At 44.0% G+C, this 14,967-nt stretch overlaps 1 protein-coding gene across 1 annotated transcript in view; it reads right to left on the bottom strand.

Annotated features, from left to right (window-relative positions):
* Positions 1 to 12,130, bottom strand: part of MACROH2A2 (macroH2A.2 histone) — a gene marked incomplete at its 5' end in the record, with an annotated part of 29,225 nt that extends 17,095 nt beyond the window's left edge. The window contains 5 exons of the mRNA XM_082269400.1: positions 3,123 to 3,222; positions 6,289 to 6,396; positions 8,566 to 8,763; positions 9,270 to 9,376; positions 11,959 to 12,130. Coding sequence (XP_082125526.1) covers positions 3,123 to 3,222; positions 6,289 to 6,396; positions 8,566 to 8,763; positions 9,270 to 9,376; positions 11,959 to 12,130 — 685 coding nt within the window. The remainder of the gene's footprint in view (positions 1 to 3,122; positions 3,223 to 6,288; positions 6,397 to 8,565; positions 8,764 to 9,269; positions 9,377 to 11,958) is intronic.
* Positions 12,131 to 14,967: the final 2,837 nt, after the last annotated feature.

The raw sequence follows: 14,967 nt of genomic DNA, 5'->3' as shown, positions 1-14,967 counted from the left end.
ATGATCCAGGGGGGGGGTGGGGCCGCTCGCTTGTCCCCTCCCCTTTCCTGGTATGCCGGGCTGCATGCTTGGATAAGGGTCTGGTATGGATTTTGGGGGGGACCCCACGCCGTTTTTTCGGCGTGGGGCTACCCTCAAATTCCATACCAGACCCGAAGGGCTGGGTTTGGAACCTGGGGGGGAACCCCACGCCGTTTTTTTCCCCATTTTGGCGTGGAGTTCCCCCTCAAGATTCTCACAGCGCAAGTCGGATCACCCTGATCCGACCTGCGGTGCGACTTCCATTCAAATCAATAGGCTCCCATAGGGAACCATTGATTTTGAATGGAAGAAAAAAAAATGTATAACGTGGCTTAACGCACGTTAAGCCACGTTATTCAGCCTTTAGCAGCGTCAGCTGTTTTTACAGCTCGACGCTGCAGCTCCAGAACGCACAGTTCCTGTTTTTTTTTTGGAGCTGTAAAACGCCTATGCCACTTGGAGCTCCTAAAAGCTCTATGTGTGCATGAGGCCATAGAATAACATGGATGGGCGTTCTGCAGCTGCAAAAAAAAAACGTCTGACGCTGCTAACAGCAGCTCCAAAAACGTCCAGTGTGCATGAGGCCTTAGAAGAGAAACAAAACCGCACAACATGGCACCAAAATTTGGTGCTAGGCCAACAGTGGCCAGCAGGATAAGGGGGGGGGGGGGGGGAAGGGTCCCATAAACAATGGGGCCCTCCTTGGAACCCAAACAGGGCAGTTCATAGGTTAAAATCTGCCAGGGCCTCAACGAGGCTCCAGGGGTATAAGTAGACGAAACACACACACACACACACACACACACACACACACACACACACACACACACACACACACACACACACACACACACACACACACACACACACACACACACACACACACACACACACACACACACACACACACACACACACACACACACACACACACACACACACACACACACACACACACACACACACACACACACACACACTCTTCGCTGAATATATTTACTTTTTTGATGGACATAATGCACATAAGCCTGCAGACGCCACTAAGGCCTTACCCACTCTACGTCCTTAGGTTGAAGTGGGTATACCAGGATGGTACCTGTAGCTACTGGTATCTTTATTTCTAACATTGATTCCCCTTTTTTGAAAAAGCCATCCTAGCGGTTAATTAGCCACTGGATTATTTTAGTCAGCGGGAGAGAATGTCCCCACCCTCCCCGCACCCACCGGTGCCTCTCCCGTGTGATTGGAGAGCCTGTGATCCGATCCGACGCTTCCACTGGGTTACCACAGAGCCAGCCATGGTCCAAATGTTCCCTGGCCATTTCTATGCTGCTGGAAGGTCAGAAGCGACATCATGACCTCACTTCCAGTTTTGGCAGATGCAAACACAACCGTCCTCTCTGCTCCACTCAAGACCTCCTACTCTCAAGCTCCCTTGTCTCCAGAGCCGCTCCCATCCTCTGGAACTTTCTACCGCAACCTGTCCAGCTATCTCCTGCTCTAGCTGCCTTCAGGCAATCTCTGAAAACTCATCTCTTCAGGGTAGCCTATCACGTTTCCAACTAATCTTTTACCACTTCCATCAGCTCATTCCTCATACAACCTTTTGTAGCACTTGCCACACCCTATTAGATTGTAAGCTCTTCTGAGTAGGGCCCCCCTAATCCTCTTGTATTTTATTATAACTGTATGGTCTCCCTTTTATATTGTAAAGCGCTGCGTAAACTGTTGGCGCTATATAAATCCTGTATAATAATAATAATAATAATAATGCACAAGCATTTGTAAGACCTCAGGCATAGGGAAACACACAAGTACTCTCTGTGGCAGCCCAATGGTCACATGTCAGGACTCCTAACATATAAGCCCACTGGTAACAAGTCAGCACTCATTTAAGTACCACAGTTGCCCTGAATGCAGGGTGCTCTGGTATGTAACTATGAACTAGGCCACCCTCCTCAGCCTAAGATTGCATTATAGTGATGATCTGACCCGACAGAGCATTAATGGATAAGGGAAGAGACTGGGCCAGGCTCCTGACTATCAAAGCTGGTGCTTTACCTCTTAAAATGGAAGCAATTACATTTAAGGTACTTTGAAGTACATGTCTAGGGAAAGGGAAAAACTATTTTCAGGACGTTTCTAAAATACATGCACACTTCCCCATATATTATCCCTTTAAAAACGCTTGTCCATTTACATCTCCCGCTGCAGAATAGAGGGTCCCATTGCGTTTGCCTAAAAAATAGACAGGTGGGCCCGATTAGACCGATCGTGTTAAAGGGGCTGCTTTTACAATGATGCGCTGCAGTTTACACACCCTGCGGGTGCAGCGCAGTGCACCCGTGGCTTTGCTGCGAGTTAGCTGCACTTTGCCTTAGACTTCTATTTTATCCTGCAGGTGTGGTGCACTTTCTAAAAGCACGCCAAAACTCCCGCATTTAGGAGCGCACCAAACCCACAGGTAATAACAGAAGTCTACGATCAGTGCAGGTAACCAACCCACAGGAGCACTGCAGATCAGTTTGAGAGCAGCCCAGTAACCACGGCAGAAGAGATATGTCTATATACACACTGTGATTTTGGAAAAATAAACTGACCTTTAATAATAATCTTCCAATCAGGAATCTCCCTTGCTACAGGTGTGCCGGCTGTTGCTGTCCCAGGCGGAGTGCATTTGGTATCACTCCGCCTATGACAGAAGCTGGCACGATACAGGAAGCATTGGCTTATGCAGCTCTGCTCCCTCTGCAGCTGTGCTTCCTCTAGTGCTGGCTCCATTCAGAACACTGATGGTCTGGGATGGGGGATTGGGAACCTGCGATCTGGGCTTGCGAGCCACATCAGAGGGCTCCACTGGCCAGCGGTTGGGCACCCCTTATTTAAAATTTGCATTTTTTTAAGGAATAATGGGCCTTTATTATCAGAGGTTCATCAGGAACCAAAAGAAAATCCAGGCACATCAACACATGGGCACATGTTTTTTAAAGTGAAGTAAGACTTCCCAACCATACCGAACAGCTTCGGGTACTTCTTGAACTGAACGTAACCTAATTAAGTGACATTGTAACCTAATCCACGCACATCAGTGAAAAACTCACCTATGTCTTCCTTTAGGTCAATTTCAGCTGTAGTTGGATGGATTATGCCTTCAACTTTCATTGATCCTATGTGAGTAAGATCACTCTGAGTCAAAGACAGCTGGATGAGAAACAGAAAAGGAAGATAAATGTCATTTAATCAAATCTAGAAGCTCGTGTCTCTGGATATATGTTTTCATCTTCTGCTTTCTGATAAATGTCTCCTGTTGCAGACTATTGGTGTGATGCAGCAATACATTCCTAATAGAACATCAGCAGTAAGCAGAAAGGACAAAGTCTAAGTACAGCTCCATCTATTAGTGACTGTCAAAAATTCACATTCTTATTGACACTAATATAAAAACACAGCATGCTTCATAATCTATCCACTGTACACACATCACCAAATACTGACCAATTCATGGGGGAAATTCCAGGATGGTTCCTGTATATATTTGTTACAGGATGTCTAAAAAAAGTAGACATCACCTCTCGCCAAGCAGGCAACTGTTTTTAGGGAAACTGACAGCAAAGAAATATCAAGGCTGCCATTGCTGGCTTGTGTTTAAAACATGGGTGCTCAACCTGTGGCCCTCCAGCTAATGCGGAACTACAAGTCCCATCATGCCTTTGCCTTTTGGAATCATGCTTGTTTAACTGATAGCCTTGCAATGCCTCATGGGACTTGTAGGTTCCGCAACAGCTGAAGGGCCATGCAGTAGGGGTTAATAGAACTGAGGGACCTGTCACAGACACTCTTTAAAGGAGAGGTACAGCCAAAGCTCATTTGGCTGTACTTCTCCTGTGGATCACAGGAGTGCAGATCATTCTGCATTCTTGTGACCCGTTTTCAGCAGACAGCAGGCTGAAGCCCGCTGTCGGCTGCCATCACAGAGGCGGTCAGACTCTTAGTGAGCTGCTGAGAGCCTGACCCAGCCGCTCCCGCCCCCTCCACAGCCCAACGCTCCAGTGACCTGGGGAACAAAGCAGAGAGCTGCTGACTGACACCAGCTCGCTGTTTAGGGAGCCCTGAGAACCAAGTGATCGGCGGTGTTTGATTGCTCGGTTCACAGTCCTAGAGCCGGCATGCTGCATCCACCTAGGTAAGTATGAGTCTGCAAACAAAAAAAAAAAAATACATACTTCTCTTTTAGGAGTGCTGACTATGCCCACCCTTTCTGCCCCCTCCTGCATTCACAGAAGCTGTGTTATAGTTTCCATGAAAGAAAAGCACTCTGTAAATGGATGAATGAAACGTCTGCCTGAACCATTTATAAAGTGATTTTCTTTAATATTTACAATTTCATTCACAGAATACAAAGCGTTCTGTGAATGGAAAGGAGGAAGGGATAAACGACAGTATGGTTTCTGTGTATGAGAGACACATTTCTTATAGGTTCAGCGCTGCAAGTACAGCAAACGCTATACTATCTAGCATAAATGAACAAAAGTGCATAATTATTTGACAAAAAAAAAAACAAAAAGTGATGTCCAGCCCTCCCTAAGATAAATACATCACTGGCACTCCTATAGTTGGGTCTACACCCCCTGCCCATCTTAGCACATTTTTATTATTTGTTGCAGGTATTTATAGAGTGCTGACAGTTTACATAGCACTTTACACATTCACATGTGTCCCTGCTCTCAAGGAGCTTACAATCTAAGTTCTCCACCTCACATGCCCACATATACTGTAAATACTAGGGCTGTGTGGAGGATTAGTGATTACAACATCTGTCTTAAAGCACTATGGTCATTGGTTAAAATGCCCATCAGGACACTAACTGCATAGAGAATTATTACCAGGAGGGTTGTTTTTTTTCAATTAATTCTGAAAGAAATTCTTGTTCATTCACGTCACATACTATAGCTTTCACTATACCTAAATGAGAATGCAACTAGTAACTTGCACATTTTCCCAGTGCTTTCATGGGTTTCCTACAGGTACTTCAATGTCCTTCCACACTCCAAAGACATACTGGTAGATTCATTAGCTCCTGTCTAAATTATCCACAGTATGTGAATTTATGCATGTGAGGCAGGGACCTTAGATTGTAAGCTCCATGCGGGCAGGGTGATGTCAATATATGTGTAAAGCGCTGTGTGAAATTGTTGGTACTATTTATATATTTACTTTATATACAAGTATTTAAAAATGTATTTAGTTAGGAGTACCCTACTACAATGTGCTTAGAGGAAACCCACACAAGCACAAAATGCGAACCCCATTCATGTAGCATTCTGGTAAGGTTTCAAACCAACGACCCTAGTGCTGCAAGGCTGAAGTGCTAGTCACTAAATCATTGTGCTGTGCTGCTATGGTCACAATACTAGTAAGGATTGCTTGGTGCATTCAGAATGTCATCAGTGGGATATCCCCTAGTTTGATGCAGCTGATGCAAATGGAAATGATAGCACGATTCTTAGCAATATCAGGTGAGCCATTGCTTTGGGATTTCAGCTTCAAGAGAAGGACATCTTTTTAGTTTTTAAAGCAGACTATTTCAGGGAAAATTCTTTACTGCAGTTCTCCATAGATCTAACAAACTAAAGGGTAAGCCAACTCACTAATGCCCACCCAAAGATTGGCAAATTATTGAGCGAAGTAAAGTGACTCAGATGTTAAACTCAAAGGGGTTGATTAACTAAAACTGAAGAGTGAAAAATCTGTGCATGGCAGCCAATCAGCTTCCAATTTCAGCTTCTTCAATTAAGCAAAAAACCTGGAAGCGGATTGGTTTCTATGCCGAGCTGCACCAGATTGTGCACTCTCCAACCCCAACGTGTCAATAAAATATCTCCCCTGCTGCCTGTAGAGCCAAGCGCTACCTACTGAAGTCCGTCTAGAAACCGCAATTTAGGGGACTGTTGATCTCCTGGTACCCCTCTGCACTTGCACAGTAGTGACTTGGGATTGGCAGAATTCCTGAGCCCCATGTGGGACCTAAAGTTTACCATCCTGGAAGTGTCTGTTCCTGACAAAAGGGAAGTATGCTTTTGTCTGCACAAGGGCATTTTGTTATTAACATTTTCATTTCACTTTAGCAACAGAGTTGCTTGAAATACCACAAAAGCACTTTTCTGTGCTGAATTGCAGAAATGAAAGAAAAATCTTCACAAGATTAGCAGTGACAAAAATACAGGTTTAGCAATCCCTTTATAGTTCAGATATAGTAATCATAATCACCTTCTGCCCAAGCAACAGACTCTTTGATGAGAGGATGGTGAAGCCATCGCCAGGTCCATCATCTGACAATGAACTGGATGCACCTTCTTTGCCATCCGCTTGTTTATCCTTGTAAAAAGAGCAAAAAAGTCACTTTGATATAAAGGAAATACCTATAATTGATCCCGCTGCACTGTTTTATCTGTTGCGATACCATTAAGAGATAGTTGTGTATGGATTATACCAGACAATTGCATCCACATTCATCTGATTGAATAAGAAACACATATGTCTACAAAAATGATACACTATGCATGTGAGTTCATGGGGGTAATAAAGCCATTATCATCAAAAGGTTAATATTTAAATCTTAGTAGCACTGGTATCTTAATACTGTAATGTCAGAACATTAACATAGAACTACATGGAGATGTAATAAAGCCATTTTTAATAAAAAATGATGCATTTATCAAAATCCTTAGGCCTCTTGCACATAAAACTCCTGTCTGAGCATCTACTTTTTCAGACGTAATTTCAGACCCTTTTTATTTTTATTTTTTATGTATTTACATGTATTCACACGCATTTTCTGGTATATGTGTTTGCGCATTTGTGTGCAAATTTGCATTAGCACACGTTTGTGCGCACTTGCCCATATTTGTGTGCATAAAGCATAAATTACTGACCATAAATACAGATTTTTCTATTTTTTTTTTCTTTTAACTGAAGAATGCACGGGGCTTGTTTACGCGCATGTGTGCATAGCCACATTACAATTAATGGGCTGTATTTTAGCTCAGTAAAAAAAAAGCTGGATTGAGTTTTTTTTTTCAAGCTGCTGTGTGCAAGAGACCTAAAAGTCCAACTCCATAAATATAAAAAAAAAAAATCATCCTTGCAGTGGGGCCCCCTACACTGCAAGGGTTAAATGCTTGTTATGTTTAGGGGTAGAGAAACAAGGAAATATTCTCACCTAAATCCTTGACCATGCAGGGTCCCTCCAGCACTGCAAATGGTCCTCAGCAGCTGCCTCTTTAAACTGAGACCAGCCATGGAGCCTCAACATACAATCCATGGATTAAAGTCCCTGTATGTGATGACTAGGGATAGGCTCAGGCATGTTTAGATCGTAGTCCCAATCCCCCTGAGCAATCTCGCTAGGAAGCCGTCACGGCACACCGCCAATCATAGGCAGTGAGGCATTTTCCGGCCCGCAGCTGCACATACACACGCTGCCTATAATTGGTGGTGTGCAGTGATGGCTTCCTGGTGGAATTGCTCAGTTGGGTTGGGACTAAGATCCTGATCTGAACATGCCTGAGCCTATCACTAGTGATGAGGCAGATACTCCAACCACAGACCAGAGCTTTGGGCAAAGGAGTCAAGGATTGGGGAGACAGATCCCCAAAATTTTCAAAAAAACAGGACTCAGACCTAGGAAAAGAAGGGACAGCAGCGTAAGTCAATCAAGCTCTACTGAATTGCATCATGCTGTCAGTCAAACACTGGAGCTTGCTGACATGAGGAAGGAGCACAGCGATAATCATATCAGTGTTCTGCTGTTCTTTCTTTATCCAGTCACAGGCTGGGCCAGGTCTTTGGCCAAGCTTTAATGCCTAAACTGTAGTGGTGAAAAGTACGGCTGATTTGTGTGACAGATACAAATGAATCCTTTGGAAAGAAAAGCTGTTTACACATATGTTTTTATGTATGTGCACCTGCTTGCTTACAAAATCTTTCGGTTCACACTGGGGCGGCTTCAAAGTCACCCGACTCTGAAGCGGCCCTGTACAGCGCAGCTTCAGCTCGGCTTGCAAACGACTTCTTTAATAGAAGTCAATGCAAGCCACTCTGAAGTCTCCCCTAAGTAGAGCAGGAACCTATTTCTAAGTCAGAGCGACTTGTGTCGCTCCGATTAGAACGGTTCCATTGCACTGAATGGAGAGCGACTTGTCAGACAACTAAGTCGCCTGACAAGTCGCCCCAGTGTGAACCAAGTCTTATGGGTCTCTATAAATACAATTTATCAGACTTTTATAAGGAAATAGTAAAAAGGACTATACAGTGAATTAGCAGGTGCAGCATAGTTTTACAAATACATTATTTGGTGTATAGATGTTCAGAATTATTTGTTTGTCTGTGACAAGCTCGTAAAGAAGTAACTAGCAATACTAATTTGAGTACAACATTTTTCACTATCAACATACAAATGGCACACTGCAGAATTTAGAGGTCAACAGTGCTGCAAAATGACTGCATTACTTGTATTCTACAGATGGTCATTATTTTTGTTCTAACCTTTTTCAGTAGCTTATTTTTCCCCGCTTTTGGTTTCTTTGCCGTTTTATCCAGTGATTTGCCACCCTTCTTCCTTTTCTTCTCCACTGGTTGAGAGAGAATGGTATCCTTGCCACGTGAGCCACGCTTTTTAGCCAAAAGCTCGGGGTGAATTCTTGGCAGGACACCTCCACTTGCAATAGTGACTCCTCTGAGTAACTGTAATTAAGGACATAGTAGGATAAAAACAGTAGAGATATTTTCAGCTGCAGCTAAGTCTTTCTCTGGATCTACATGCCTCACACATTTCTGCATTATATGAAGCTTTGGGACTTGTTCACCCATTAGTGCATGCGGCAATGCCAACACAGTAACGTTATAGGAGTAGAAATCAATAGATCTCTAGGCCATGCCACTTGTGCCTTCATTAATTAAATATAGGTATAGCTACTGTGTATACAATGGAGTAAAAAGGAAAACTTTATCATGATCTTTGCTTTTAAAGCAATATATCTCTAGCCAGTGGACTTTTACTACTGGTTTTCTTTTATAAGTTGCTAATTATTAGCATATGCAAGATTCCTGTTGACGCCTAATATAAGAAAGAAAAAAACCTGCAAAATATACTATAAGGCTACAATTCTAACGGAACAGTGCTGTTACATTGTAAAAATAAAAATTAGATCTGTGTACAGCTTAACAGGCTTATAATTGCACACCAGTACCTGATTAAGTTCCTCATCATTAGCAACTGCTAAAAGGATGTGTCTTGGAGTGATTCTGCCTTTCTTGTTGTCTCGGGCTGCATTCCCCGCAAGTTCCAAGATTTCAGCTGTGAGTCAACAGAGCAGCCATTACCAGCAAAGTAAAAATCAGCACTCATGTATCTAATGTGTTTGAGTTAAATAAAATGAAGCAATGTTTTAATTTATAGTGGCTATTTTTTTTTCCGTCATTTTATGATTTATGTTTACCCAAAAAAAAAAAAATAAACATATTTTTAAGGTTTACCAGAATCAAGCATATTGAAGTAAATGTTTAGGATCTGTGTGGGCAGGCTTATTGGGTAAATGCAATGTGGTTTTGAAATGAGTCTGAGATGCTTCTGAGATCTTTTAGGCCTCATTCCCATGGATGTACCTAGCCATACATCCGCGGGAAGAGCATCTTTGCCAACAGTCTCAATCGGCAGGCAGTTTCAATCAGGTCTATTGGGACGCACCAGTGGCATGGACACAGCCGTCCCAATTTTTAAGAGTTTTTTTCCTTTTAGCTGCTGAGCTAGTGCAAAGTGTTCAGGACACAGAGTTTAAACTTTTAATTTGAGTCCCTACCATTGGATAATGTTCATTTAACTAAACAGGCAGGGAGCCTGTATAGCCAGCCGCACCATCCACCCTGCAAGGTCAGAGGGCAGGGGAGTGGGTGGCAGATGAAAAAACTCCTGCCCTGGGTTCACCGTAGACAGGGATACCTCTGGGCTCACACACCAGGGGAAGCAGATGTGCGCTTGGCTGATGGGGTCGGAGGGTCCCTTGAGGGGCTCCCAGAACGGCACCGAGCCCGAGATGTCGCCACAGGACTGAAGCGCTCAGAAGGCCTAGACCTCCTAGCATGTGGGCGACTAGAAGAGGGCCCAAGAGAGACCTCCCTGGGCTCTTACAATAAGTGTGATAGTTGGTCTTGTAGCCACCCGAGGCCTCTGACCACAGCCGCAGCTCTAAGCTGGGACAGCATCTTTTGTTCTTCCTACAGGTGAAGTCCAGCAATGCAGAAGAAAACTGTCTGATGCTGCAATGAGCTCTGACTCGAAATCTGCCCCCACCCCCACCAAAGGACACTCCTTCTGCCTTGAACTCTTCAATCTGGTAAACAGAATCCATCCTTCTAAATCACCCCACTAATACTCCACGTCTTCTGCAGGTCCAAGTCATGCTGGCCCTGCTCCTAGTTTCACTCAGCTCCAGGCCAAATAGTGTATCCGAGTAAAATGTGCTGTATTTCCTACAGTTTGTTTTCTTTCCAAGGCTGGGTTCACACTTATGCGAATTGGATGCGGGTTTCCATGCATCCAATTCGCATGACAGGAGACTGTGACCAGCTCTCAGTGGAGTCGGCTCAGACATCTCCGAAGCGGCTGCGGAGTGGATTGCACAGGGTTCCTTTGCGTCTTTGGCTCCGTTTCAGGTTCGCGTTCAGACAAAAATTCAGGCCTGATTCGTCCCTGAAACAGAGAACAAGGACACACCAGACCCCTGCGGTGAGCCACATACAATTTGAAGTGTGAATCCAGCCTAAAGCAGCTACAGCATAAAAATAAATGCCTATTCCTCGTCAGCAAGCCTCAGAGAAGGACAATTGCTGTTTGTGTTGAAGTAGTAATCTCTCTACAGAGGTCTGACATGTACCTGCTAAATTATAGGTAGATCTCTTCAATCAGTTGGGAGCACGAGCCGTGCTCATTGCAGAGCTAGGTGTCACTCTGTAGGGTGCCTCAGACATTTCCAGAGAGACCACTGCAGAGATAAAGCAAAGGGCCCACCCTGCAGATGGCACAGGCTTTTCTTACTCAGGCTGTAGTTTTTTTTTAAAAGATAAAATTTTTTTTTAAGATATTGAACACCTTTTTGTTTTAATTCTCCTGAAATGTATATAGCTCATTTTAACTGAAACCTGAATTGGGCTTAATTTAGGACACCCAGGCTATTTCTTGTGGCCTCCTCACCTCTTCTGCAGCTACGGCACACCCACCTTTCCTCAGCAGTCAGCAGCAAAGAGGAGGACAGAACTCCTCCATCAGATCCTGCACTTTTCCTGCAGCTGCGGAGAGATTTGTCTCTGCCACCCCCCTGTCTAAGCAGTCAGCAGCTGAGAGGAGGTCAGACGCCTCCTACAGATACTGTGCCTCTGTGTAGCCCCTGCACCACCTTGTCTCCACCTTTTTCTGGTCTCAGCATTTAGCAGACTCCAGCAGCTGACTCCAGCCCTCCCCTGGTCCTCCTTCAGATCCTGCATTTACTTCCTAGTGCTGTCTCCAGCTTCTTCTTCACGGAAGCAGCACATGGAAAGAGGGGTGCACTGTATGCAAGAGAGGGTGGGGGCCTCTTGACCTCTGATGTAAGGGGATGTGCTCTGGACATCTAGTCATACAAATACAACTGGCCCTTTGAGCGTGATCATATAGCTGATGTGGCCCGAGATGAAATGGAGTTTGACACCCCTAATTTAGGAGGTTGTTAAATATCTGTACACTTTTATGACCTAAATTTATGTAGGACAGCATAAGTTTTAAATGCCATTTAACAAGTATTAAAAATTCCGGTAAGGTTAGAAGTTTTCTATGCGTCAATAAATCATCTGACTGGTGTGCCCACAGTCTTGGCTGAGTATTTACATAATTAAAATAATAGTTACCTGCTAAGTATTCTATGACAGCTGCCATGTACACAGGGGCTCCCATGCCTATCCTGTATTTGTGTGTTCCTCTTCTCAAGTAACGCATCATTCTACCAACCGGAAAGATAACTCCAGCCCTTGACGAGCGAGACAGCTTGGTTGTTTTCTTTTTCCCCCCTCTGGCAGACATCTTTGTTCTGTCTGGTGTCCGTTTCTATAAACTGTGAAGTTGTGCGGCTTAGTTAAAGGAACCAATAACTGCAAAATAAAACCATATACCCAGATCAATACAACATCCCTGCCAGTATCTCAACATAAAATTCATTTGGACAAAGACGAATACCAGTGCAAAACACTTATGGGCAGCTTTTCTATACATTTTTAAGTAGCAGCTCCTTCCCATCATTTTTTTTGATTCAACGTTTCCCAAATATTTCCAGGAGTTCTAGCAGTGCATGTTTTGCCGGGGATATTGCCTACGCAATGATAAAAAATACAGTGTATTCGCAATTCTGCCTACTTGTGTAGATGTCCATAAAACACAAATGTTTGAAGGACAGGTATAAGAAACACTGGTTTAAAGCAACCCTGATGTCAGAATGCCTCCAGGTGTCTGGAGCCATGATTCCCAATTGGCTCCCAATTCTTATGGAAACCCTGCGTGTTCAGTTTTTAAAATGGCAATCAGCTTCTGTGGTTGAGAGCTTTGGATCCTCATACTCTATGCACCTCACAGCTGGTCAGTTAAGGCCCGTACACACGTAGCGATTGTCGGCCGTAAATATTCGGCCACCGTCTGATCGGCAGATTGTCGGCTTGCTAGTATGATGCTTCCGACAACCGACTGCGACTTTTCGGCAGAATAGAATCTGATGTGCATGCTTTAAAATTTTTGTTGGCCAACACCAGAACGGCCGATTGTTCCTCAGTCAGTACAGAATTCAGCCGACAAACAGCAGATGAGCAAGACTGGGCATGCTCAGAGAAGAAAAAAACACACGGAAAGTTAACCATCACATGACATCACTTCTGCAGTCGGTTGTTGTTGGCCAACAAAATTCGTGTGCAGTCTTTAGCACTTTTCAACCTACATGACAGCACCAGACAAAAGACGGCCGATCGTTCGGCCGACAATCGATGCGTGTGTACGGGCCTTTAGGCTGCCATATCACAGTGATGAAATAAAAGCTGCTATAGGGATCCCACCACATCCAAAGCTATCTTCAAATTAGAGTTTCCTACAATCCAAGTTTTCCTATCTCTTGGGAGTTTGAAGCCATAATGAAGGGTGCCTCCCATAACTCCTGAAACATGATGACTTGTTTAATCAATAAATGGACTTTCATACTTGGACGTACCAATGGATTGTCATGCTCTTTGTTCTATAATTTGTATATCTTTTGATATCTTCATACCCCATGCACGTAACAGCTGGTCTGTTAGTCTGCCATATCACAGTGATAAAATGTAGAACCAATAAAGCTGCCATAAAGATCCCACCATATTGAAAGCTACACTAAATTACCAAAAGTATCGGGATGCTTGACTTTACACGCACACAAACTTTAAGGGCGTCCCAGTCTTAGTCCGCAGGGTTCAATATTGAGATTGCCCACCCTGCAAGTATAACAGCTTCAATTCTTCTGGGAAGGCTGTCCATGGCACATGCGCTCTGAAGGTCCGGCGGACCTTCAGAGTTCCTTGCCGGGCACTTGCCGGAAAGTGACTCCCACATGCATGCGCGGGAGTGACATCATCGCGGCTCCGGCCACTCACATCGCCGGAGCCGCCGAACCCGGAAGAGACACCGAGGGAGCATGTCAGCTCCCACAGCGGTGTCCGGGGGTCCATGTCAGGGCTTCGTTTTAAGGTAAGTATTTCATAATGAACTAGTATGCGATGCATACTAGCTCATTATGCATTTGTCTTGCAGGTTTTTTTTTTCTTTTTAGGCAGTACAAAACCGCTTTAAGAATTTCCTTCACTGGAACTAAAGGATGAAGCCCAACCTCTGAAAATCAACCCTACACCATAACCCCCCCCCCCCCCCCCCCGCCTCCACCAAATTATTTGGAGCAGTGCACAAAGCAAGGTCCATAAAGATGTGGATGACAAGTTTGGGGAGGAGGAACTTGAATGGCCTGCACAGTCCTGACCTCAACCCAATAGGACACCTGGATGAATTATAGCAGAGACTGCGAGCCAAGCCTTCTTGTCCAACATCGGTGCCTGAAGAGAATGGTCCCATAGACACACTCCTAAACCTTGTGGACAACCATTCCAGAAGAGTTAAAGCTGCTATAATTGCAAAGGGTGGGCCAACTCAATATTGAACCCTACGGACTAAGACTGGGATGCTATTAAAGTGCATGTGCGTGTAAAGGCAGGCGCCCCAATACTTTTTAACAATATAATGTATCTTCAAATTAAAGTTTCCTACAGTTCAAGTATTCCTATCTTTTGGGAGTTTAAAGCCCCAATGAAGGGTGTCCCCCATAACACGTTGACTTGTTTAATCAATAAATGGACTTTCATACTTGGATGTACCATTGGATTACCATGCTCTTTATTCTATAATCTGTATATCTTTTGGCTTGAAAGCCAAGGCTGTGGAATCCCAAGGCTGCGTAGGAGACTGAACATTTAACAAGCAGCACTACAAAAGCCACACTTTCTATCACATTGATGGGGCCAATGGTGAGGTGTGGGAGACAGGTTGGGCAAAGCAGAAATTAGAACCACAGAAGCTGATTATTTGCAGAAATAAATACAAATGTTGCAGCTACTAAGATGCTATAATAAAAATGTTGCAGCTACTAAGATGCTATAATAAAAAAAAAAAAAAAGAAAAGAAGGAATCAATGTGTTGTCTGATATATCATTGGAAGCTTTGTATTTAAAGAACACTTCAAGGGGTCAATTTATTAAAGCTTTCACCCAAGATTCACACAAATTTCACCCAAGTTTCACGCATTGTTACCTGAGATTCAGTTAGAAAAATGCATATATTTTATATATGTTGAGCAA

This window comes from Pelophylax lessonae (assembly GCF_965119305.1).
Source record: "Pelophylax lessonae genome assembly, chromosome: 9".
NCBI lineage: Eukaryota > Metazoa > Chordata > Amphibia > Anura > Ranidae > Pelophylax > Pelophylax lessonae.
This window is presented reverse-complemented; position numbering and strand designations above follow the sequence as displayed.